The sequence below is a fragment of the Heloderma suspectum genome, chromosome 3, assembly GCF_057233095.1.
Source record: "Heloderma suspectum isolate Gila_16-S chromosome 3, 16-S_ref, whole genome shotgun sequence".
Taxonomy (NCBI): Eukaryota; Metazoa; Chordata; class Lepidosauria; order Squamata; family Helodermatidae; genus Heloderma; species Heloderma suspectum.
The window spans coordinates 88,077,882-88,101,475 of record NC_139460.1 but is presented as its reverse complement, the minus strand read 5'-3'; the positions used below and the strand labels follow the sequence as shown (position 1 = coordinate 88,101,475).

The window sequence follows — 23,594 nt, the reverse complement described above, 5'->3', positions numbered from 1 at the left end:
TGAATCATAGCTTGAGTTGAGAGTGGGAAGTGTGTAGGTAGCATATATTTAAAACTAGTATATATTTAAAAGTGGTGTTTACACATATACAATATCAATAGAATTACATTCAAAAGCTCTGTATGTTCTTAAAATATGACTTTCTAGAACTATTCACAGTGGAGGAAAAGCAAAAAATTATTTATAGAATTCTCTACCAAAATTAACCAATTTATATTAGAAATGAAAAACATGTTATTAAGTGCATTATTTGTATTTGTAATACCAAGCAAATAATAGAAGTCCATTTATTTCTTTGGCTACAGTATTTTATTTAACATTTTCATCTTACATAATAAATAAGCAAACGAAGCTTTACAATTTTAGGGAGTAAATATATAATCCTAAGCAATAATAGGCTGTAGGTGTTTGTGTGTTTCTTTTTGCACGTACTTTTTGTCAAAAAAAATTTTTTTGCATCGTATAAAAAAGCAAATTATAATGTTCCAGGACAGGGAAATAAAACTACTTAGCATTCTCCCAAGAATAGCTGGAAAATGGCATCTGTTGTCATTTTGCAGATGTAATATCATAGTTGGCATTCCATTCCTACCATGGTGTCCCTAGTTTTAGGAGTACGAGGCTATAATCCTAAACATATTACTAGCGATTAAACCCCACTGAACATAGTTAATTAACTTCCAAGTAAACATGCATATGATTGTGCTGCACAAATTTTAAAATTATTAAAAACTGCTGATACATGGCTGAGCTTTATAACTGAAGTAGATTATTGGCAAGGGAGGGGGAACCGATAAAGTTGTATTCAGCAGAAGCACTGTATTACTGGGCATATTACAGTGTGGCATTTCTATTGTTACGATACAAAGCCTATGTTAAGTGATTAGGTTTTTCATTTTTCACACTCATTTCTTTATCAAATAAAATGTGTCTAGAACCCTGCAACATTGAATGATAAGTACTTAAGATTCATAATGAAGCAGTTAAGTAAATGGCAAAGTGAAAAGAAAGGAAGTCTCCCACTTTATGCTTCCTTCAATGTTTCCATTTCTACTGCATGTAAATGCTATTCAGTAAGTTTTAATTCTTATATGAATTTAGTAATTTACACATTGTGGATAGTGGTAGATTCTATGTTGGTAATTGTCTGGATTCTCATTTCTGCATGGAATTCTTCATTCAAATTCTAAGTGTGAACATGTCACATTATTATATGGGAATATGTAATGGAGTAATCATTTCCTCCATAGAAATATTTTAATTCAAATTTCATGAGCTGTTAAACATGCAAGGGATGATAGAACAATTTCATTTAAAACAACTTACCTTGAGCAACAGGCACTGTTTGAACAACACTGGGCAATTTATTTAACAAAATTAAAATATATTGTTTCCCAAAAAGCTTTCTTACAAAGTCAGAGAGGGTTAGCATGTATATACAGTCACTTCGAAGATGATAATACAGAATACTATGATACAGTTGTCTTATCAGATTTTTTTTTATGAAGCAGCAAATTGCCAGTATCTCGTGAGGAGATATATATATTTGTAACAAAATAAAGATGTGTCTTGGCATAAATGTACTCTTCCAGGTACTCACCAGAATGAACACAGGAATGGGCAATAATTTGAAACACTGTAAACAAACTTGTATCTGATAATCCAACATATAATGGTGTTGTGCTAGGAATCACAAAAGCTCCTTTATTCCAAGACCTTGTTATACTAAGAGTGCTTCTGCTGTTTGCAGCAATAATTACTTCAGTAAAGGCATCAAAATTCAAAGAATTTTACTCTCAGGTGCTGGAGAATATTTTTGTTTGGCCATTAGGAAGAAAAAGTTCACTTCTGCCAGTGTTAAGTGCAATACATAAATTTGACTCTAAAATTATGTCTCTGGCAAGTTTAAATTGCATGAGTAAATATGTTCCTAGAACTTAAGTATGTTCCTAGCATTTGATGTGTCAGCAAAGGACAGTACAACTGCAATTCTGGTGCACTAGTACATAAACAATTTTATTCTGGTATTGCAAAGAGACATCAGCTCAGTACTTCAGGCTGTGATCCTCAAGTTATCATGAACCAGGCATTTCTTGAAAAAAAATCTATGATCCTTATTTTTTTCAACGAGCTTTACTTAAATTTCAACAGATTTATGGACTAGGGCCTTTCATTTGAAGCCCCATTTCTAAAAGAGATGTTTGTCTCAATGACTTTGCAAATATTCAAGCAATTTAATTCTCAAACTGTTCCTGCTGACTTTTGAGCACTGAAACCATATGCTTGAAATAACCTAACTCCCAGCCTTCTAGTATTAAAGTTTAAACTGGTGTTATCTGATAAAAGTCAACCAACTTTAGAGCAGTTTCACATATGCAATATGGGGCCTATTTTAATGTGTGGGATGCTCCCCTATTGTAATACATCTAAGAGACACCATGCCAATCATAAGTAATCTATTATAGGTCTACCTTTTGTAGTCATGGCATCCAAAGATGGTACCAGCATTATGCAAATTTAGCCCATTTAGACATGTATCTCCCTTCATGGTGGTGAATGCCACAGCTGAGAATAAAACCGGAACTACTGGTACAAAGTGCCTGTCAACTTAAAACCATTAAAGCTATACAGTGTTAAGTCTCCCTAACTCAAAAAATATATAAGCATTTCTCCAAAAGTTGACAAGACCAAACAATGGTAGCAAGTTCATCTGGAAGGACTCACTTGTTTGAAAGATCAAGCAAAAGAGGTAAGGAAGAAGGCCACAGAAAGGAACATTCAGGCAAAAAAGTATGCAAGAATATGGAACAACCCAGAGCATCATAAAACAATTGGGGGTTGACTGGTAACAGTGAATGGTGGGATAAAGGTAAGCTGCTTTGCCTTCCCTAGCAACTATGTGTCCCCAGAGAAGCCTACCTTACACTTTGGGAACCACTGGCTTCAAATCAAGGCACAGTTTAACTCCATTTGGATTATGATGCAGACTGCTTTGGCACTAAAAACTGTGCATGCTCGGCATCCTTAACCTTTTAATAGGATAATACTGAGCACAAACAATTTCAAACAAGCTTGTGTTCTTATAACACATTCTTATAAAACTAGAAAAGGGAATTAATTGTATTGCTATGCCTAAATGTAAGAAAATGGTTTGAGAAAATGTCTAATTTATTTGACATTTGAAAATATGCAATCAATGAAGTTGTTTTCCATATTGCACAAGATACATTAGATATGATTTCTTGGGGAAATAATATTAAATTGATTTTGGCTGTTTTCAAAGCAATGGCAAACTATACCATGTGCTTCCTGGGACATGGAACTTCTTCCACTCCTATAATGAAACTTCAATTATCTGGGGGATGTTTTAGAAGATTTTTAGTGTAGCTCAGCATTCAACAAACCTAAGAAAAGGAGCTATTCAATGCAAATTAAAATATACATCTGACTCCAAAGTTCATGAACTTTAATGTTAATATGCATTACATAATTTTTCATATTAGGGAGCCTTTTGTCATGTTATCAATAGTAAGAAAATATGTATGGTCCATCATTATGTCAAGATGAAAACCACCATATTCCAGTAGCTCCTTGCATGCAAAAGAGCTCTGATGTATATATAAATGCCTATGTATGCAAGGTTTTTCCGCCTTCCATTCAATAACACATGTGTATTCCTTTGTGCTATTGCTGTGTGTGTTAGAGCACCCACAAAGAACTGGTTCACAGCAGTGGCTATAAACTTAAGGCATAAAATCTTTGTAGGTACTTGGCCTGTCTTACCCTCCAGACTCAACATTACAGAAAGGCAAAAATTAATATACCGTGTGTTCTATTGGCAAAATTTAGTGCCTCCAGATTCTCATCTAAACATTAGTGCTTTTGGTGAATAGATTGTATCATATCTTAACCAAAAACAGTGTTATAACTTGCTGAGCTAAATAGAAAATGATGATTGCTGAAACTGAAAATATTTCAGATCTGATTGCCAGAGCAAAATGAACACAATTCCACTATTTTCTTGGCGAGCTGTCAAAAGAGTTTGGAGTATTTGAAAGATGGGGGGGATGGGACCCTTTCCTGTTGTTTCAAAGCGATGCTTTAAAAAGTCTTACCAAAAACTTTTTCCTACAGTGTGAAAAATAATAAATTCTTTGGTAGGTATTTCCAAGCTTATTGGGTTTTCAGTGTTTGAAGATGCATAGTAGTCATGCAGGCTGGCAATTCTTGACTGCATTGGTAAAGTATATCAATGTCAGATGAATCAAAAGGTTTACCTTCAGGGATTGAAAACCTAACACATTCCCAGGGTAATGTATTTGAAGGTTTAACAGACATGGCCACAAATAATTGTGGTAATTACTGTCTCCTGCCATACTGTCCATTTGTCAGGTGCTCTATGGCATTCAAACATTAAACGTGTGGAACTGGTGTTTGTTTTTTAAGAAAACAAAGGCAATCTTTGCATCAGTACATAAATTCTTGTAATTTAAGTTGTACACTGCAAAAACAACAACAAAGTATGAACTGTTACATGGCTCCTTATTGGCAGAGTCAACTGCAGAGATTAATCGGTAACAATGAATCACTGAATCTAGATACATTTTTTTCTTGATCTTAAAGATACTGTTCCACATGGCATGCCAAGAATGCATGTATGTTTGTGCCTCACTGACCTTAAACCATGCTCACTAAGTGCACCCATGTATTCTTATGCTTTTTGGAAACCATTCAAGCTTATTTTTTTAATTAAAAAACAGGTTTCTATTATTGTCACCTTCCATTGGCTATTATTACAGAAGTTCCAATATAATGGGGAAGTGCAGGATCCTTGTGAGTTTCAGGGGAAGAGGCTGATGAAGGACTTTGGTTTTTGTAAAACATATTTACTTCTTCAGAACCGTGTCCGTAATTTTCTGCTACGTGTCCTGCGGCAGCACATGAAGAGGTTTGAAATGTGCCATGTTTCGCTAAAACCCGGTGGTAGTTCAGAAGTACAAAAGGAACTTGCCCTGTATGTCTCACGTCCACTGTATGATCATTTTCAGAGTCATGATCAAGCTTTAATGTCATCCTGTCATCAGTTTCCAGCTCACCTAGATTTGTAGCATGATGGGCAATGTGCTCATATTTTGGTTCTTTCATGCAAATTCTTCTTTGTTCATATACTGTTGGAACTGGGAGAAGGTGGCTAAGTTGTCCAATTGGTTTAGTTTGGAAACATTCTGATTTTGACAAAAAGGAGTTAGCTATGGAGTTTGAAAAGGGCTTTTCACTAATGTTATTTTTCTCTTGTAAGTCTCTATTGAAAACTAGCTTATTTTCTTCTTTTATGAGATGATGATGTGCTGGGTATATTCTGCTTTCCATTTTGCTGTGTTTTATAATGCTGGAATCATAGATATCTTCTTTGTATCTGCTATTTGGTGTTAGAGTAGCACAGCTTGCAAAGGTGTCAGAGCTACCTTCTTGGCTGTATCTTCTATTTGGTAGTGGCACTTGGAGAGAAAAACAACAACAAATAAATTAATTATATAAAGGAAACAGCTCAAATGATGAATTGAAATAGAAGCTGTCATTTTTATGATTGAATACAAATACAGTACACTCTGCTTAGAGTGGGTACACTTCCTCATGAGTTTTTGGTGTGATAAATGCAGCTATTGGCACTAAACCTTGTAAAAATCAGCGAGCAGCAGCATTCCAAATGGAATTGTGAGGGGGCAAGGGGGAGCTCCACCACCCCTGTTTCACACCAAATTGCAAGATGGGGTTTAAACAGGTACTCAGAATCTCTAAAGAATCAAATTATAGTTAATTACCTTCTCAGGCAACTGGACCTGAACTTCACTGGAACTCTTAAAAACATAAATATTTGGATGAGTTGGGTTTATTTTTATTTTGGGGTACATACCTTTACAAATTCGCAACTTTGAAAACCTACCAATTAAGTCAGACATAACACATGAAAAGGCTTTGTATTTGATTTCTCAAGCTGGCGTTTTTGATATTATGTGGGAAACAAAATGAGATCTTGGCAGCTAAGAGGTTGTTTGAACGGTAAGAAAAATAAAGCTGAATCTAGGCCTTTTGTTAAATTGTCTTTGAAACAGAATGTGGGTTATATCAGTAACAAAACATTAGATTTACATCTTAAATGTTACTCCTATATTACATTTGGACAGAAAGTTCAACAATTCAAGTATCAACATAAATTGCAACTGTTTTCATGGATTCTTCAGTCCAGGGTTGGATTCTGTCCTGACTTTCTTTAACATCCCATCCGGCTTTAAGCTAAGCACAAGTTTGATTGCTTAAAAAAATTAAACAGTAATAAGGAAATTTGAATAAATTGCTATAAGATTAGTTTTGTTACCAAAGGTTTTTAATCAGCTTTACTCAAAACACACCCCTTTAATATCTGAAAATATTTAAAATATAAAAGTTTTTCCTGAGTACAATAGAGAGTCAGATTAGTTCATGTAATACACACCTTCATAGCCCTGTAAGAGATTATGGCGTACGTTGCTGGCTGAATGATCAGAAGGACTTTTAGATGGCGATTGGCTGCCTGATACAAGAGAATTGGCATAGTGCCACTGGCACTCTCCACTTGTCTGCAACGTACTTAAGAAAAATCGAGCTACTTCGCAAGGTGTTCCTTGAGACTGCCCAAATTTAGAAGGCAGCATTTGTTTTTTGCTACTGAATACATGAGGGTCTACAGGGAAGTGTCCATAATGGTAAGAGAAAGGTAAGCTGTATGATGGCGTATATAAAAGTTCGCTGTTTTCTGAATGGAAGGCTTGTTCTTGGATGGTGGCAGAATTTGCTGTGGAGTTGGATCTCCAGCTTCCAACCTGGCCACATTCCAGTTTGTCTGTCTGGAAGGAGCTGTATTGCTGAAAAAGCAAATAAAAAGAAAGAAAAGTGTTTAATAGCTGACTCTGAAATCTGTCAGTATAACAGACTAACAGCATGCACTGCAGCCAAGTACCGCCTTGAACTACAGTCACACTAGTTCATATAAACTAAGAGGAGTTGGCAGTACTTAGTTTCTAAAGCAAAGGCCTAAAGCTCAGACCTTTCTGGGACCCCTGCCATTCGCCCTTAAAGCTTTGCTCCTTACACCTAATTGTGCACAGCAAGCGGTGATTCCTCAGTGGTCAGAGGGGAGCCCTCTGCAAATGCTCAGAGACACCTTTTATTCAGCTATTCTGCTCAGCTCTGACTCAGATAGCAGATTCTGGGGCTGAGCCCTATCACGAGTAAAAGCATATGAAATTGGGAGGCTGCAAGGAAAACCCAGGGACTTCAGGGCAGTGGCTTCTCAGATATTCATTGCTTTCTTTTCATTGAGTCAGCAAGTCTGCCTAAGAAGTTCATGTAACTCTCATTGTTTCATTTGCAGAATGTAAGTGTTAAGCATCTAATCTATAACACCCTGTTTTAGCTAGAAATGACAGATATTACAAAGGGAAACGGTATAACCAAGCATGCTTTCATTCTGGAGTGAGCTCCATTTGCAATTGATTTATGATCCACAGATGTGAAAAGTACTATTTCTTATCTGACAGAGCAGTAAGAAGGAATGAATAGATTTATGATTTGACTATGTTAAAGGCATGGAGACATTTGGAGTTCTTGCATACAGATGTGCCTGCAAAGAGAAGGGGATGTGGGGTGGGGAGGGTGTTGCAGGGCACTTCTGCTTCCCCCTGTTTCACACTTGAACTGACATACAAACCTGGCTCTAGATCAAAGGCTGATTGTCACTCATACCTCCATGCTTCAGGTAGGCTCTCTACTTCTTTAGTTTGCTTTTTTTCTCCCCAAGTGCTTGTATGTTTATCTGCTCAAACTTTTGTTTGGTGATTTTTAAAGATTTTCTTCCCTTTTTTTAATAGCACAAAGTGCACCTGAACAGTGGTCTTAACTGCTATAGAGGCATCCTAATTATGGCATTCCCAAACTGTTATGCCACCTTGTTTAATCAAATTATAGCATATTACTATAATATACATGGCATATAATGCTGTAGGAACAAAAATTACTTTGCCTTGGCTGATAGTGCACACAGGAGTCATTTCCAGACTTGGCCAAATCCTGTCTCCTCTGTGTCCACTTGTGTGCTATATAATATCTTTGCAAACTACTGCTAGGACATCTGCCACAAGAGTGGGTGTTGCTGGTGCAGCATGCTGTTGTATCAGTGCAGCCTTCTCCAACCTGGTGCTCTCCAGATGATTTGGACTTCACTCCCATCAGCCTCAGCCAGTATGGCTGATGGTCAAAAATGTCTGTAGCTGTAGTCCAAAACATCAAACTAGGGAATCAAACTAGGGAAGGCTGTATCAGTGCAATTCCCCAGGTTGACTGGAATCTTCAGTGCAATGCCACAACTTATAAACACTCCATTGCTGCAGCAGTCTTTATTCTTGATCCTTATAACTTACAGAGCAGTGCAGCAGCTTGCAGGATTAGGCTGTAAAATGAACAGAATTTGGTATTTTGAATTGCAAAGAAATTCCAGTGATTATTGATAGGGCACTGGTCGCAAAGCTACTGTTAAATATAAGTTGTCACTTTGTTTAAGCATGAAATGTTCTGGAGAAAAACAGTTTACCTGCTGTGGATAAGGAGTTGTTCTGAGTTTAGTCTTCATTTTATTACTTCTAGGTTTTGTTGCTTTTCTTGTTTCTTGTGAGGTAGACACTGAGTTTCTGCATGAAAACTGTGATTTAGAAATGGTGACCTGGTCCAATGATAATGGAAGTTCCTTATATTCTATATCTCTGCAAAATAGCAACAACATTGTGTCAGGGTTCCCCTTATGATCTGGACGCCCTGAGCAACTCCTTAAGAATCTCTTGTCTCCTTAGGAGTCCCACCTTCCTTCGTTTACCTTCCCTTTTCCAGTAACATTGGGTTTAGGCTGTAGACATGTGGTGGCTGACACTCTAGACACAGGGTTTAACCACAGCAGTTTACTGGTACATTAAAGCAAACTGGAACAGAAACTTAACCGGGGAAATGAAACTACTCTTCTGAGGGATACCCCCTACCAGCAACAAAACTCCAGGCCTCAAACCTAGAACATGTTCAGTGTTCATTTGGAATTCCTGTAACTTCCAGGACCATCTCTGGAGCTTTGAGTTGGTATTTTCCATAGTCTGTATCTATTGCAAGGCATGGTGATCAGTCCATAAAGTAAAAATATAGGTTTGAGCTTGTCCAGAGCCCACATGACTGCCAAACATTCTTTCTGGATGGTGGACAAGTTTCTTTCTCTTGGCAAGTGTTTCCTACTTAGGTAGGCTACTGGGTGTTTGAAAGAGTCATGTTCCTGTAGCAACACAGCTCCAATGCCAATTTTTGAAGCATCTGTGGCTACAATAAATGGCTTTGCAAAGTCAGGTGCCTTTAAAACAGCTCTTGAAATTAAAATGTCTTTCAATTTGTCAAAAGCTTCCTGACATTCAGCAGTCCACACAATCTTATCAGGTTTACATTTCTTTGTTAAATCAGACAAAGGACCAGAAATTTCACCAAAATGAGATACAATTTCCTATAATACCCAGCAAGTCCCAAGAATGACCTAACCTGTTTCTTGGTTTTAGGTATGTCCCAGGTTTTAATAGCTTCAACCTTGTCCCATAAAGGTGTTATATGACTATTTCCCACTTCTTGCTCCACATCTTCATCAGGTACCCTATGTACCTGTAAAACCGCTCCATCTCTTGTATGTTATGGCGTTAACATATTTACATGCACCACTTCAGGCTTTTTTGCAGACCTTTCCTTAACTACCACATATGACCAGTCATCCAGTTTGTCTCTGATTACACAGGGGCCTTCCCAAGCAGCTTTGAGCTTATCTTTGCGCAAGAGAAGAAAGATCATAATTTGATCTCCCACCTCAAGTACTCGCAGTTTGATCATACCAGAACCTTTGCACCTCCTGGGCCTTTGTTACATGTGTTTGAACCATTTACAGAGAGCATCTAGGGTTTCTCTGAGATTCAGCACATAGTCCACCACAGAAGTTTTGTTTTCCACCAGTTTACCTTCCCAGTTTTCTTTTAGGAGCTCAAGAGGGCCTCTCACTCTTCTGCCATACAATAGCTCAAAGGGTGAGAATCCGGTTGACTCCTGGGGAACTTTCTCTATAAGCAAAGAGTAGATGTTGCAGTTTGTCATCCCAGTCATTAGGGTGCATGTTTACATATGCCTTAATCATTCCCTTAAGGGTGGCATTAAATCTCTCGACCAATCCGTTGAATTGGGGGTGTTAAGCAGTAGTTTTCAACTTCCACAGACACTCCATTACCTCAGAGAGGAGATTTATTCCACAATCTGTCAAAATCTCTAAGGGAAATCCTGTTCTAAAAAAAGTTCCCAGCAAAGCCTCATCTACAGATTGGGCATCTGTAAAGGCTACTGCCACAGCTTCTGGGTGGCAAAATCTACCACCGTAAGGATGTATTTTTTTCCTCTACGTGTGGGTTTATTGAAGGAGCTCACTATATCCATTCCCACTCTGAAAAAAGCCTCTCCTATGATAGGCAGAGGTTGCAATGGGCTTTGCCTTGGTAACCTGCTTTTCCCACATGCTGACAAGTTTCACAAGACCTGCAATACTCAGCTACCTGTTTGACAATCCTAGGCCAGAAGAAATTTGCCTTTAACCTTTTTTACTCCTGTTTTCCCCCAAATGTCCTCCACATGGCACATCATGGCCTAATTCCAGCAACTTTAGGCAGAATTGTTCAGGTAACACCAGTTGCTTTAGGGGCTCCCAGTTCTTGAGTTTTTGGCAATTAGAGTCTATACAGCAACCCTTTGTTCCAAATAACCTGCTCCATTTTTTCCTCAGAAAAAGGCACCTTTTGAGGGAGAACATTTTTTTTTAAAGGTTCCAAACTAGGATCACTGAGGACTTCCTCCTTGAACTCCTCCATTCCTCCTAAGTCAGAAACCTTGGTCTCTAGAATTTTCTCCTCTACCGAACCACTTGCCTCAGTTATTTGACTGGGGTTAGACTCTGCAGATTCCTTAAGGGCTTGTTCTGCCTCTTCCAGGACTGCTTTTGCTTTTTCCTGTGAAGGTTCTGGGGTTTGGTTTAATCCCTCAGGGACCAATAAAGGTATTTCTTGTTCTGTTTTTCTCCAGAATAAATGTTCCCTTGCCCTCCCCGGTAGTGTCCCTGTCCCCCCCCGGTTTTCTTTTGACTGCAAGTCACCACACATACTTGAGAATCTGGACCCATTATATCTTTTCCCACAATGATAGGGGCAAATTGGGCTTGAGGTTCTATCACACCAACCTCATACAACCCTTGCCATCCCCTCCATTCTATGGACAACCTTGCCACTGGGACATCAAAAGATGGGCCCTTTACTCCCTGAATGTTTATGTACCTTCCTGGTACTAGATCTTCAGGTGACACCAAATCAGCTCAGATTAAAGAACAATCTGCTCCCAAATACAGCATAGCAGTAATGGTCTTATCCTTAACATAAACAGGTGCTTTAAAATGATTATTAACCTCTTCACAGTTAGAGATCACAAACCCACACTTGCGACACCTTGGGGCTTGTTTTGTTCCAGTTAGGGAACATGCATTTTAGAGGCAAAGGGGTTTGTAACCTGGGGCAGTTGCTCTTGATATGGCCTGTCTGGAACCAACCGGAACCTTTTAAACACAGTTTCTTTATACTGAACATAGGTAAGAGCCCCACCGTCTGGCAAGCTATTATAGATCTCTGCCAGCTCCCCTTTTATTAAATTAGGCACAAATTTCATATATTCACCCCCCTGTAGTACCCATTTCTGTGCGGCCCATTCAAAGGTGGTCAGGAACACCTGTGAGTCTTCTCTGGGGGTGTATACTATGAAGTCCTTGGGGGTGACCCTGGCTGACTGCTCCTGGCTTAGCTGTGCCATCTTTTCCTCATGTCTGTGTTGCTTCTCCTGAAGTTTGTGCTACTCCTCTTGCAGCTTTTCCTTGTGTCTGCGTTGTTCCTCTTGGGCTTTGCATTGTTCCTCTTGCAGCTTTTCTTCACGTCTGCATTGTTCCTCTTGCATCTTTTCCTCATGTCTGCGTTATTCCACTTGCACCTGGATCGGCTCCCACTCCAACTTGTTCTCCTCTTCCTTCTGCTTGGCTAACATCTGCAGTTCCCTTTCTTTGAGCTGCCATTCTTTTGTTTGGGTTCAGCAGGACTTATGGGCCTCCTTACGCCAGCTGCTGCATGCGTGATCAGCATTACTTTAAGCTCTTCCACAGTTTTTTCTTCCCATTGCAAATTGTCCTTTTTGCATTGCTAAATCGGGGCAGTTTTGTTCATAGACAGATACTGGCTCATTTTGCTAGCCTATCTGATCCCTAATCGGCAGACCCGAAAATAAAATACACTGCCTTTGTTAGCTCTAATAGTAAAATCCTTGGGGGTGCCAAATTTCACCTTTGTCAGAATCTCACTACTGCCACCATATGTCAGGGTTCCCCTTATGACCTGGACCCCTGAGCAACTCCTTAAGGAACTCTTGCTTCCTTAAGAGTCCCACCTTTACCTTCCCCTCACCAGTAATCTCAGGTTTAGGCTGTAGACGTGGGGTGACTGACGCTCTAGACACAAGGTTAAACCACAACAGTTTACTAGTAAATTAAAACAAGCAAATCACAACTAAAGGTATTTACACAACAGAGCTGAGTGACACAAAAGGCCTTAAAAGAAAATAAAAGTTGCAAAATGCAAGTTCCTTTAGCCTAGCTGTCCTTAGACTCCTCTAGGCTGCTCCTTTCTGCTCTGGTCTTCTGACTCTCCTGCCACTGGCTCTCTCACTCTCTTTCATAGAATCATAGAGTTGGAAGGGGCCTACAAGGCCATCAAGTCCAACCCCCTGCTTAATGCAGGAATCCAAGTCAGAGCATCCCTGACAGATGGCTTCCAGCCTCGTCTTGAAGGCCTCCAGTGTGGGACAGCCCACCACCTCCCTAGGGAATTGGTTCCATTGTCGTATTGCGCTAACAGTCAGGAAGTTTTTCCTGATGTTCAGACAGAATCTGGCTTCCAGTAACTTGAGCCCATTATTCCATGTCCTGCACTCTGGCATGATCGAGAAGAGATCCTGGCCTTCCTCTCTGTGATAGCCTTGCAAGTACTTGAAGAGCGCTATCCTATCTCCCCTCAGACTTCTCTTCTCAAGGCTAAACATGCCCAGTTCTTTCAGTCTCTCCTCATAGGGCTTTGTTTCCAGTCCCCTGATCATCTTTGTTGCCCTCCTCTGAACCCTCTCCAGTTTGTCTGCATCCTTCTTAAAGTGTGGCGCCCAGAACTGGACACAATACTCCAGATGAGGCCTAACCAGTGCTGAGTAGAGGGGAACTAGTACTTCCCAGGATTTGGAAGTTATACTTCTATTAATGCAGCCCAAAATGGCATTTGCCTTTTTTGCAGCCACATCACATTGTTGGCTCATATTCAGCTTGTGATCAACAACAATTCCAAGATCCTTCTTGCTTGTAGTATTGTTGAGCTACGTATCCCCCATCTTATAACTGTAAATTTGGTTTCTTTTTCCTAGGTGCATAACTTGGCATTTATCCCTATTAAATGTCATTCTGTTGTCTTCTGCCCAGCGCTCCAGTCTATCAAGATCACTTGATCACTTTATATACTGTCCTCCCTCAAAACCAAAAGTACTGTTTCTACCCTGAAGAAATGAAACTTAACGGGGGAATTGGAAAAGATAGTTTTCTCATTCTTCCTTCCAGTAGTTAGAAGAGGGCTAGCAAGGGAAAGAAAAATACTCCGGGTAAATTACTGGCTACGAAGGTGGTACCAACGTGAGAGATTTGGATTCTGGGACCACAGGCTATACTTCCTGGAAGATGGGCTGTTGGCAAGGGGCGGGTTGCACCTCACAAAGTTGGGAAGAATGTGTTTGGCCACAGCATGAAGGACTTCATCAGGAGGGCTTTAAACTGAATCCTATGGGGGAGGGAGATGTAAAGTTCAGGGTAACAATGGATGAAGGCTCATGCACCACAACGGAGAAAACAGCTCTAGTAGCGCCCAATAATAGTCTTCAAAAACATGTAGGAAGAAAGCCAGACTATAAAGCACATGGTCTTTGATGTCTTTATACTAATGCCCAGAGTATGGGAAACAAACAGAACAAACTTGAACTCTTAATACAGGAGGGAAATTATGACTTGATAGGTGTAGCTGAAACTTGGTGGGATGGCTCCCATGACTGGAATACAGCAATTGAAGGATATAACTTGACAGAAGGAACAGAAAGGGAGGTGGAGTTGCACTATATCTCTGCACAGAAATACAGGAGGATGAGCTTGGTAGCCCTATCAAGAGCATCTGGGTTAAAATAAATGGAGCAAAGAATAAAAGGAACATGGTGGAGCAAGTCTACTACCAGCCACCCAATCAAGGAGAAGACGAGGATGAAACTTTTGAAAAGCAAATAGCCAATATTTCAAGGAAGCATGATATACTAGTAATGGGGGAATTCAATTTCCCCGATATTTGTTGGGAGACAAATTCTGCAAACATGGCCCCTCCAGGAAATTCCTGACTTGTGTGGCTGATAACTTCCTCCCACAGAAACTGGATGAAGGAACTAGAGGATCAGCTATCCTTGACTTGATCCTAACCAACAGAGATGACTTCATGGATAAATAGCAGTTACAGGAACTCTGGGGGAAAGCAACCATGTTATACTGGAGTTCTTGGTTCTAAAGGAAGCAAAAGCCGAGTGTAGCCAAATGCGTAGCCTGGATTTTAGGAAAGCCGATTTTAATAAACTCAGAACAATGATAAGTAAGGTCCCATGGCAAGCCACTCTAATGAGAAAAGGAGTCCAAGATGGGTGGGAGTTTTTAAAAAAGGAAATTCTCAAGGCACAATTACAAACAATTCCAACAAGAAAAAAAGGTGGAAGACAACAGAAGAAGCCAATGTGGCTTCACAAAACGCTAAGAGATTACCTGAAAATGAAAAAGGACACATAAGAAGTGGAAGGAAGGCCAAGCTACAAAGGAAGAGTACAAGCAGATAACACAGAATTGCAGGGATGGCGTCAGGAAGGCTAAAGCTGAGAATGAGCTGAGGTTAGTGAGGGACGCTAAAAGCAACAAACAGGCTTTCTTCAGATATGTGCATAGTAAAAGACAGAGGAAAGAAATGGTGGTTCGACTATTAAATAAGGATGGCAAAATGATAACAGATGACAAAGAAAAAGCAGAAGTGCTCAATTCCTACTTTGGCTCAGTCTTCTCCCGAAAGAGGGTCTCTGACCTCCCCTGGCAAAGGCGAAGCACAGGCTGAAGGAGCAGGATTGCAGTTTGAGATCGATAGGCATATGGTCAAGGAACACCTAATTACTTTGAATGAGTTCAAATCTCCAGGGGCAGATGAACTGCATCCTAGAGTAATAAAGCAACTGGCAGAAGAACTCTCAGAACCACTGCCTATTATCTTTGAGAAATCATGGAGAATGGGGGAAGTGCCAGATAACTGGAGGAGGACTAATGTTGTCCCTAACTTTAAAAAGGAGGAACCTGGGAACTACAGAGAAGTCAGTCTGACATCAGTCCCTGGGAAAATTCTGGAGCAGATTATAAAGCAATCCATCTGTAAGCACCTTGAAAGCAATGCAGTGATAACTCGAATCCAACATGGATTTGTCAAGAACAAATTCTGCCAGACGAATCTGATCTCATTTTTTGATCAAGTTACCTTCCTTGTGGACTGTGGGAATGCTGTGGACATAATATATCTCGACTTCAGCAAAGCTTTCAACAAAGTGCCCATGATATTCTGATGAGCAAACTAGCTCAAAGTGGGCTAGATGAAATAACAATCAGGTGGATCCACAGTTGGATACAGAACTGGACTCAAAGAGTGCTTATCAATAGAATCTTCTTAAATTGGGGACAGGTAATGAGCAGGGTACTGCAGGGTTCAGTCCTGGGCCTAGTGCTCTTCAACATTTTTATTAATGACTTGAACGAGGAGATTCAGGGAATGCTTATCAAATTTGCAGATGACACAAAATTGGGTGGGATAGCTAATACCCTGCAAGACAGAAACAAAATTCAAACTGATCTTGATAGGCTGGAGTGCTGGGCAGAAAACAGCAGAATTATATTTAATAGGGATAAATGCCAAGTTCTGCACCTAGGAAAAAAGAAACCAAAGGCACAGTTACAAGATGGGGGATACTTGGCTCAACAACACTACAAGCAAGACAGATCTTGGGATTATTGTAGATCACAAGCTGAATATGAGCCAACAATGTGATGTGGCTGCAAAAAAGGCAAATACTATTTTGGGCTGCATTAACAGAAGTATAGCTTCCAAATCCTGTTTGACCACTCCAGGTTAAGGAGATCCAGTGAGATTGTCTTGCCTGAGAGCCTCAAAATCCTTGATTCAACACTGTGCCAGTATAACTGCTGCAAAGCTACAACTCCCATTACTCTCACAACCCTACTTCCAGTATGTTAGAAGACTGCTCAGTGGCTGGGCAGGCACTGTAGACTCCCATGGTATTTGGCAACTATGAATATGGTCACTCTAAGAAGCCCCTGCATGAGCAAAGCTAGGCAGAGGTGGGGAAACTGACAGCACAAGATGATCTTGCCTAACAACCACCACCACCACCACCACCACCCTGCAGGTTGCATATGTAAGGCCAAATTTAGCAGCACCAATCTTATAAAAACTGTGCCTGTTCAAAAGCCCTGGGTAAGGCAAACACCAATCTAATTATGCACACATATGCCTCAGGTATGATGAAATAACAGGTTCTGGTGCAAGACTGGGAATTTCTCAACTTTTTGGAAAGGGCACAGTTTTGAATAGCTGTACACTCAGCACCTTCTTGATTGGCTTGCCCATCACAAAACACCTCTTTTGACATTTGCAATTACTCTAGCTAAGAGTTGTCCCACCCTTACTGTCTCAACCAGGAATAGCTGTCGAAGCCACCTCACCTCTTTGTGTTTTTGTTATGTCACACCTAGCTCTCATTGCATCTTTGAAGCCTCTGTGAAAATAATATAAGAATCATGGCTTCTGAGCCCTCAGTGTGCAGGTTTACCGAATCGGTTCCATTCATGGCTGTTGGGCCAGTAACACACACCAAGACCATGCTACTGAAATCACTCAGTTTCTTGACTACCCACTCCTGGCAGGACTCCACCCTGCTTTTTGAAGCATGGCAAACTTTGGAGCTCTATGGCCACCCAGGGCCAGGTATCTCTTCTCTTCATCTCAGACAAGCCCAGAGAGATCTGGTTGCCTCCACTGGTCTATGTAAGCCCAGTTAGAATTGAGAAATGGCATGGAATGCTGTTGCACTATCACCCCACTCCACCAACAGATTCCCCTGAGTCTGGCCACCTAGGTTCTCGCCTTGCCAAAACACTGTCCATTGCAACTTCCTTTTTAAATAGACATTTTTCCCACTGAGACCCTAAGAGTGTGAACGCACCCCAGTCTTAAGCTTCAGGAATGGGCTATTCTGACCTAAGGAAAGGTATCTTTCACAGCAATATCCTATTTTCAGGAGGACCTTCATTTACAAATCTTAGCCTCCTACCCTGCACCCTCTTTTCTACTGTGTGCGTGTGTGTGTAAATTTGGTCTAATTTGGACGATATTTGAATGGGAGCCTAGCAATCTTGTGCAGGCTTCCCTGGTCAACTGGTGGAAAGATTGCAGCCAGGCCTAGCAATTCAGGTGCCCATCCTCCCCTTTTGTTATCCAAGCCACTTGATGTCAGGAAAAACGGTCAGGAGCTTTCCCTGATGTCATCTTTCTGACTTTAAGCGCCCAACTATTTTGCTGGCTATTCATGGATAATAATGAGATGAGGGTGCATGCTCAAGATGCTAGAAATTGGAGAGAGAATGGGGGGGGGGGAGCTATACACAAGTCCGTCCTATCATCCCCTTTAATTATCGCAACTGTGCAATTGTTGTAATCTGCTCAGAAAACATTGGTTATTGGGCGGATTAAAAATATAAATAAATGCTGTACGGCAGGACAAACCTGATCGCACCACCTGCTGTTAGGACAAACCTTTGTGAAATCCTTTTTCTCCTCCCTACTCTTGCAAGCTCACCCAAACATTTCTCTTTCTCTCCCAGTAGTGTTAGGGCTCCCATTTTGCCTAGCCCCAATCTTCTCACTGCCTCTGTACCCAGAAACCCTGCCCAGATTAGCCTGGATGTTATATGCATGTCCACGGTCTAGTCCATGCACTGCAGCCCTCAGTTTAGGCTCCAAGAGAGCTAAGGCAATTTCTCCAAACTCTCACCTTGTTTAGTGCTCTGCATATTGTGTATGTAATCTGTTGATATTTTGGGATTTCTATAACAAATGCTCTACCAGCTAATTTCCCCAAGTGCTGATTCTACAACTGAAATTCCCATTCCTGTTCTGAAGAAACCAGTGGGTGTGTATATATTATTGCGTCCCTCTCCTGCCAAGATGCATTAGTACCAAAGTTAAAAGGTCCCTTAAGAAATGTATATCTTGAAAACGTGCAAGTTTGTACACGTGTCTAGAGGAGCAAGATGCTGCATTGCTGCTAGACATAGTGATTCAGATATAACCAATATTCAAATCTCCTGAAGTTATACCATCTGTCCTAATGTCATGAGTTTTTTTTTTTAACCTACTGATGTTAGGCTTATTTTTATATCACCTTCTGGGATTCTAGCCATTAGGGCATGCTCTGCAGTTGCATGTTATTCTCTAAAATAACTAAATTAAATTTCCATCTTATCTTAAGTTGATTTCAAGCACATAATACTCCAGAGTGTAGGAAGAGAGCAGGGCCAACCTTACCATTAGGCAGAGCAAGGCTGCCAATGCTGGGGTGTGGGGGCTTTTGCCCAGCCATTCTTCCTGAGCCCCATAGCTGCTCCTCGCTGTTGGAGGAAGAGCTGCATGTATCACACAGCCTGTCCTGTGTTCCCTAAGCTACTTTGCTGCCCCCAGGGGAAGTGAAAAGGGCTGTCCCATCACCACTGTTAAGGAAAGAGTCAGTTTTGGTACGTGGAATGCCAGGGGAAGGGACTATCTTGTCATTCGCCTCAGGTAACAAAATGTCTTGGACTGGCCCTAGAAGAGGATCTCTAAGAAGGGTTTTTAATAAAGTTATAGGGACTAACTCCATTTAAACTAACTAGAAACATATCCATTCTTGGATTAGCTATCTAGAAAATAAATGGTGGGTTGAGACCCACAAGCGAGATGAGCCTCATCCTTACATTGCTCATACCAAAGATACCATATTTTTCCACTTGGTCTCTGTCTAGAAAAAGATAGCAACCTTACCGACGCTGGATACAATGTTATAAAGCACAACAACAAATGCATTTTTAGCGATCAAGCTTTTTAAGCAAGAAAGTAAGATGGAAGAAACAGCTACAGTTATAAACACAACATCAGTGATCAAAACAAATACAACATACAATGGTGGGAAATATGGACTTACGTTAGGACATAATTGACACTCACTATGCAGTGAGGTCGTGATGAGCGGCTATTGTGTACAATGGTGGCATAGCTCTGGACCCAAACCCAGCCACCATTCTTTGACAGCAATCGATAGTACTTGGTTGTGACTTGTCCTTTCACCAGCACTATAAAACATAACATGAGAATGATTTAATTACATTTGTGTTCTGCCTTTCCTCTGCAGAACATGAAGTGGTGTATATAAGATTCCCAGCTGACTTGTCCAAACACTGATTTAGCCCTGCTTGGCTTAAGTAATGTTACTGCATCATGTCCTTTCAGACCATACCATTGTACTTTACTTGTTTAAAAAAGAGGATCAAGTAGAATTCAACCCCTATAACTGAATTTCCAAGCAAGGACATAGTGCAAGAAATGTATACAATTCTGTATCTGAGTTGTTACAATCAAATGTTCTTTTAGTCCAGATAATCATTACTAGCAAATCATGGATTTGGGATCAGTTTGAATGAAAATGGTGCACACCGGAGATGTCCATAGGCAGGAAACCTGAAAAATTTCAGAAGTATGGGGGAAGGGGCTAGGGAGTTTTGATGGATGAAAAACAGTTTAAGACTTCTTTGTTTTCTGCTAATTTGGCACCAAAGTCATAGAACGTGCAAGAGATTATGGGTGAATGATAGATGTGCAGCATGCAGAGGCAGAAGAATACCCAGCATTCTTCAAGCAACCACCCAATAATACACCCTTCCAGGTCCCACAGACTCCACAAAAAGCTTTCAATAGTCCTGCTCCTGGCAGAAAGAGAACTAGCCAAGAGCAATGAACACTGAAGGAATCCTGCAATATATTACTTCAACAACCCTGCCCTAAACCACTGAGATCGGAGAACCCTGATAAAACCAAATACACACACAAACCTCCCCACCCTGGCATTTTCATTATATGAAGAGTTTGAGGAGAAATGCATCCATTTTTCTAAACACACTGTCTCGGTTCATCTGAACTGCTAATGAAACTTCGGACAGATTCAGACTTGGATTTGGTCCACTTCAGAGAAGCTCCACTTCAATTTGAACATCTCCCAAATCTTTCTGAATCAGCCTAATTTAGTCTGGGATTTGACCAAATTCAAAGCATATTCTAATATCCATAGACAATATTGTCAAATTAATGTCAACTAAACCAAGGCAGATGCAAAGCAGTTTTATCCATCAAAGAAATGGATAGCAAAGAAATCATAGTGGGTCTTTGGAGCCTTAAGATCACTCTGTAGGCCACACTAGAGCAAGACCAGCACCACTTGGAAGAGCTGCGCTGGATGGTACTGCATGAATGTTTCTTCACTGCAATCACTTCCACAGAATACTACAGGCTTTGAGACATGCTCTTAGGGTGCTTCAAGATGAGGCTTTTGTCCTGCCATCACCTTGCCTCATTCATGGCATTTTAGGGGTAGATGGCAACATTTTCCAGTCATAACTTCCTGTGTTTCCCTACTGTTTCTCCATCTCTTTTTCTAACCACAGAAAATCCATTGAAGAAAAAAGACTGCACAATGCCTTCTGATACTTAGACTAGGACCCCTTTGTCTGGAAATACTCTGGTCTGTGTTCAGTTGGATTCACCCCAAGTTTTCCATCAGATGTTCTAGGAGTCATCCAAACTGTTTAAGTGTACTCTGCTCCCTGATACACCAAGAGAGTGAGTGGGTTCTACTTATAGGGAGAAGACACTTCAGAACGAAAATACTTCTCTGTATCCCAGAATGGCCAAGGCTGCAGCAGGAGAGGCAGCCATGCCAACTGTAAGCTCCCTAAGGAATTCATGCAGATCCATCACTCTCCAGAAGCCGATCATTCTAATTGGTCCAATACTGCTCCAGTGGCAAATACGTAGCTGCTATAAGCTAATGTGAAAATACTGATGCAAACACACTCAAATCCTTGAGGGAATCTTACAGATAAGTGGAACCATAGCATGCAGGAATTTTTGTTTGATGTCACAACTTCTGAAATATTCCTACTTATGCCTCTTGTTACACCTTCATCAGTTGTTATGATTTCCATATTTTTTGTCTATGTAACAACTTTCTGTAAACCTAAGATGGTTTCTACACAATTGCTTTCAATTATCAGCCAAAGCAAGAAGCAGATTCATGATTATTTTAATAGGTTTGTCCTGCCAGTCAGGACAAGCCTATAAAGACACCACTTTTGGTTGCCTCTTACCAGTACTGAGGCTATGCCCAACCTGACTGAAATGCAGAGATGTTAGGTACCCAATGTACTGTAGAGATCCTGCAGGCTGAATGCACATTCAACCTGTAGGAAATCCCTAACACTATCTCTATCCTCTAACCTTTGTCCAAGTGAAACTCTGGTTTTATGGGGAACTTATTTTATCATACGTTCCTTCTCTCCTATTAGGTAGAATATCTCTCCAGATTTCAACATCAGGCTGTCACATAGGATGGAATCCAAGGGGGTGCTTATGCCCCAGCCGATTTGTTTCCGCCCCACCAATTCTGTTCTGCAAGCAGGACCCACCACGCAAGGGAAATTTAGCACTTCCTAGAGGAAGCCCCAAAATCAGCAGAAATGCTCATTTCTGGAAGGAGGCAGGTCAGCTTGTTTCGTTCATTTCAGGTTGCCTCTGGAAATGCTAAATCGTTCTTGCACAAGTGGTGGGGGCCACATACACAATGCGTTTGGCAGGGTGGAAGAGAATCAGCAGGAGTGGAAGCGCCCCATTGTAATGAAGTAGCTCTGTTTTAGAGTGAAACAGACCCCATTCTTGGCTAGAGAAGAGAAAGCTTGGTGCCTGTCACCCTCAACCTTGGCAAGCTGGGAAAACACAGACACAAGGGATAATCCTCCGCAACCATGTCATGAACACAAGGCTAGATTGGACATCATCAGGTTCTAATAAAACTTGAAAATGTGCATATGCCCTGAATGAAAAGGTGGGGGTAAAATTGAGCAACGTATGCATGTCTAACACATGGAGTCATTTTTTTCTGGAATACTGCAAAGTGTTATGAATAGATATCCCCAATGTGTATCATTAGGACAACAATAGGCAACAAGTGTTCTTTTGGTGTCAGGAATAGCTTTTTCAGGGAGAGCGGTCAAGTCATATGTCTGAGGACAAGTGCCACATTTACAACACATAAAACCAGTTTTGCAAAGGTTGTCAGTATGTAATGCCTGCCTCGAAGAGCCTTGGAATGTGTAACGTGGGAGGGGCATGGAATGGAGGGAGAAGAAAGTAACATGCCAGTTTGAAAGAGAAGAGGGTTGGTGCAGCAGGGGAATGAAGGAGGAGAGCTGAGAAAGAAATTCAGGGAAACCAGCAGTGTGAAGAAGTGAAAGACACAGATAAAGCAGCCTTCACCTAGAAGAGTGAACCTCCATAACAGAGACTGGTGACAAAAGACTAAAGGAACTGAGACAAGCAGCTGTTGTTGGTCCAACAGTAACACTGTGCTTTACAGCGAACTCTGGCTAAAAGTTAGAGTTGTTCATATTTGGTTTACAGTTCTATTAATCATTTTCTTATTGTTATTTACCAAACATTCTAAAGTTAAGTAAATACTGTTAAATATTTCTTTGTTTGTCTCTGAAGTGATTGCAATCTGCTCTTCCCCATCCTAAATGTAGAAACCTGAAACATTACAATACAAAGCAGGACATCTGCCCTTTTGTGTAAAGGTATAAAATGTTAAGGTTTTCAGTACCAAAGAGTTCAAGCTTTGGTTGCTGCCAGGTGTGGTTTGACAAGCAAATTTCACCTGCTGTCACCACAGGCAAACTTGGATGCTTGGGTCTTTTGCAGATCCGCTACCCTACGCTGGGCCAATCCTTCTCCAAGAAGGCAGACTCCACCATCCTATTTGATTGATTGATTTGATTTATTAACCGCCCATCTGGCCACCTACCCGGCCACTCTAGGTGGCGTACAATACTAATAACAAATTTACATAATTAACTGAACAAAAAAATAAACAACACTGCTCTGAAAAGCCCTAACCCACCCCAAATGCCCGCCTGAACAGGCAGGTTTTTAAAGCCCGGT

The 23,594-nt window shown here is 40.7% G+C and overlaps 1 protein-coding gene across 3 annotated transcripts in view; it reads right to left on the bottom strand.

Moving 5' to 3' along the window:
• Window positions 1-303: 303 nt before the first annotated feature.
• SIM2 (SIM bHLH transcription factor 2) overlaps window positions 304-23,594 on the bottom strand; it is a 75,794-nt gene continuing 52,503 nt past the window's right edge. For all 3 annotated transcript variants that reach the window (XM_084843716.1, XM_084843718.1, XM_084843717.1), the window contains exons 8-11: window positions 19,534-19,681; window positions 8,627-8,795; window positions 6,494-6,902; window positions 304-5,498 (exon numbers count right to left, since the gene is read on the bottom strand). In XM_084843716.1, the coding sequence (XP_084699842.1) occupies window positions 4,774-5,498; window positions 6,494-6,902; window positions 8,627-8,795; window positions 19,534-19,681 (1,451 nt within the window). In that variant the 3' untranslated portion in view covers window positions 304-4,773. The remainder of the gene's footprint in view (window positions 5,499-6,493; window positions 6,903-8,626; window positions 8,796-19,533; window positions 19,682-23,594) is intronic.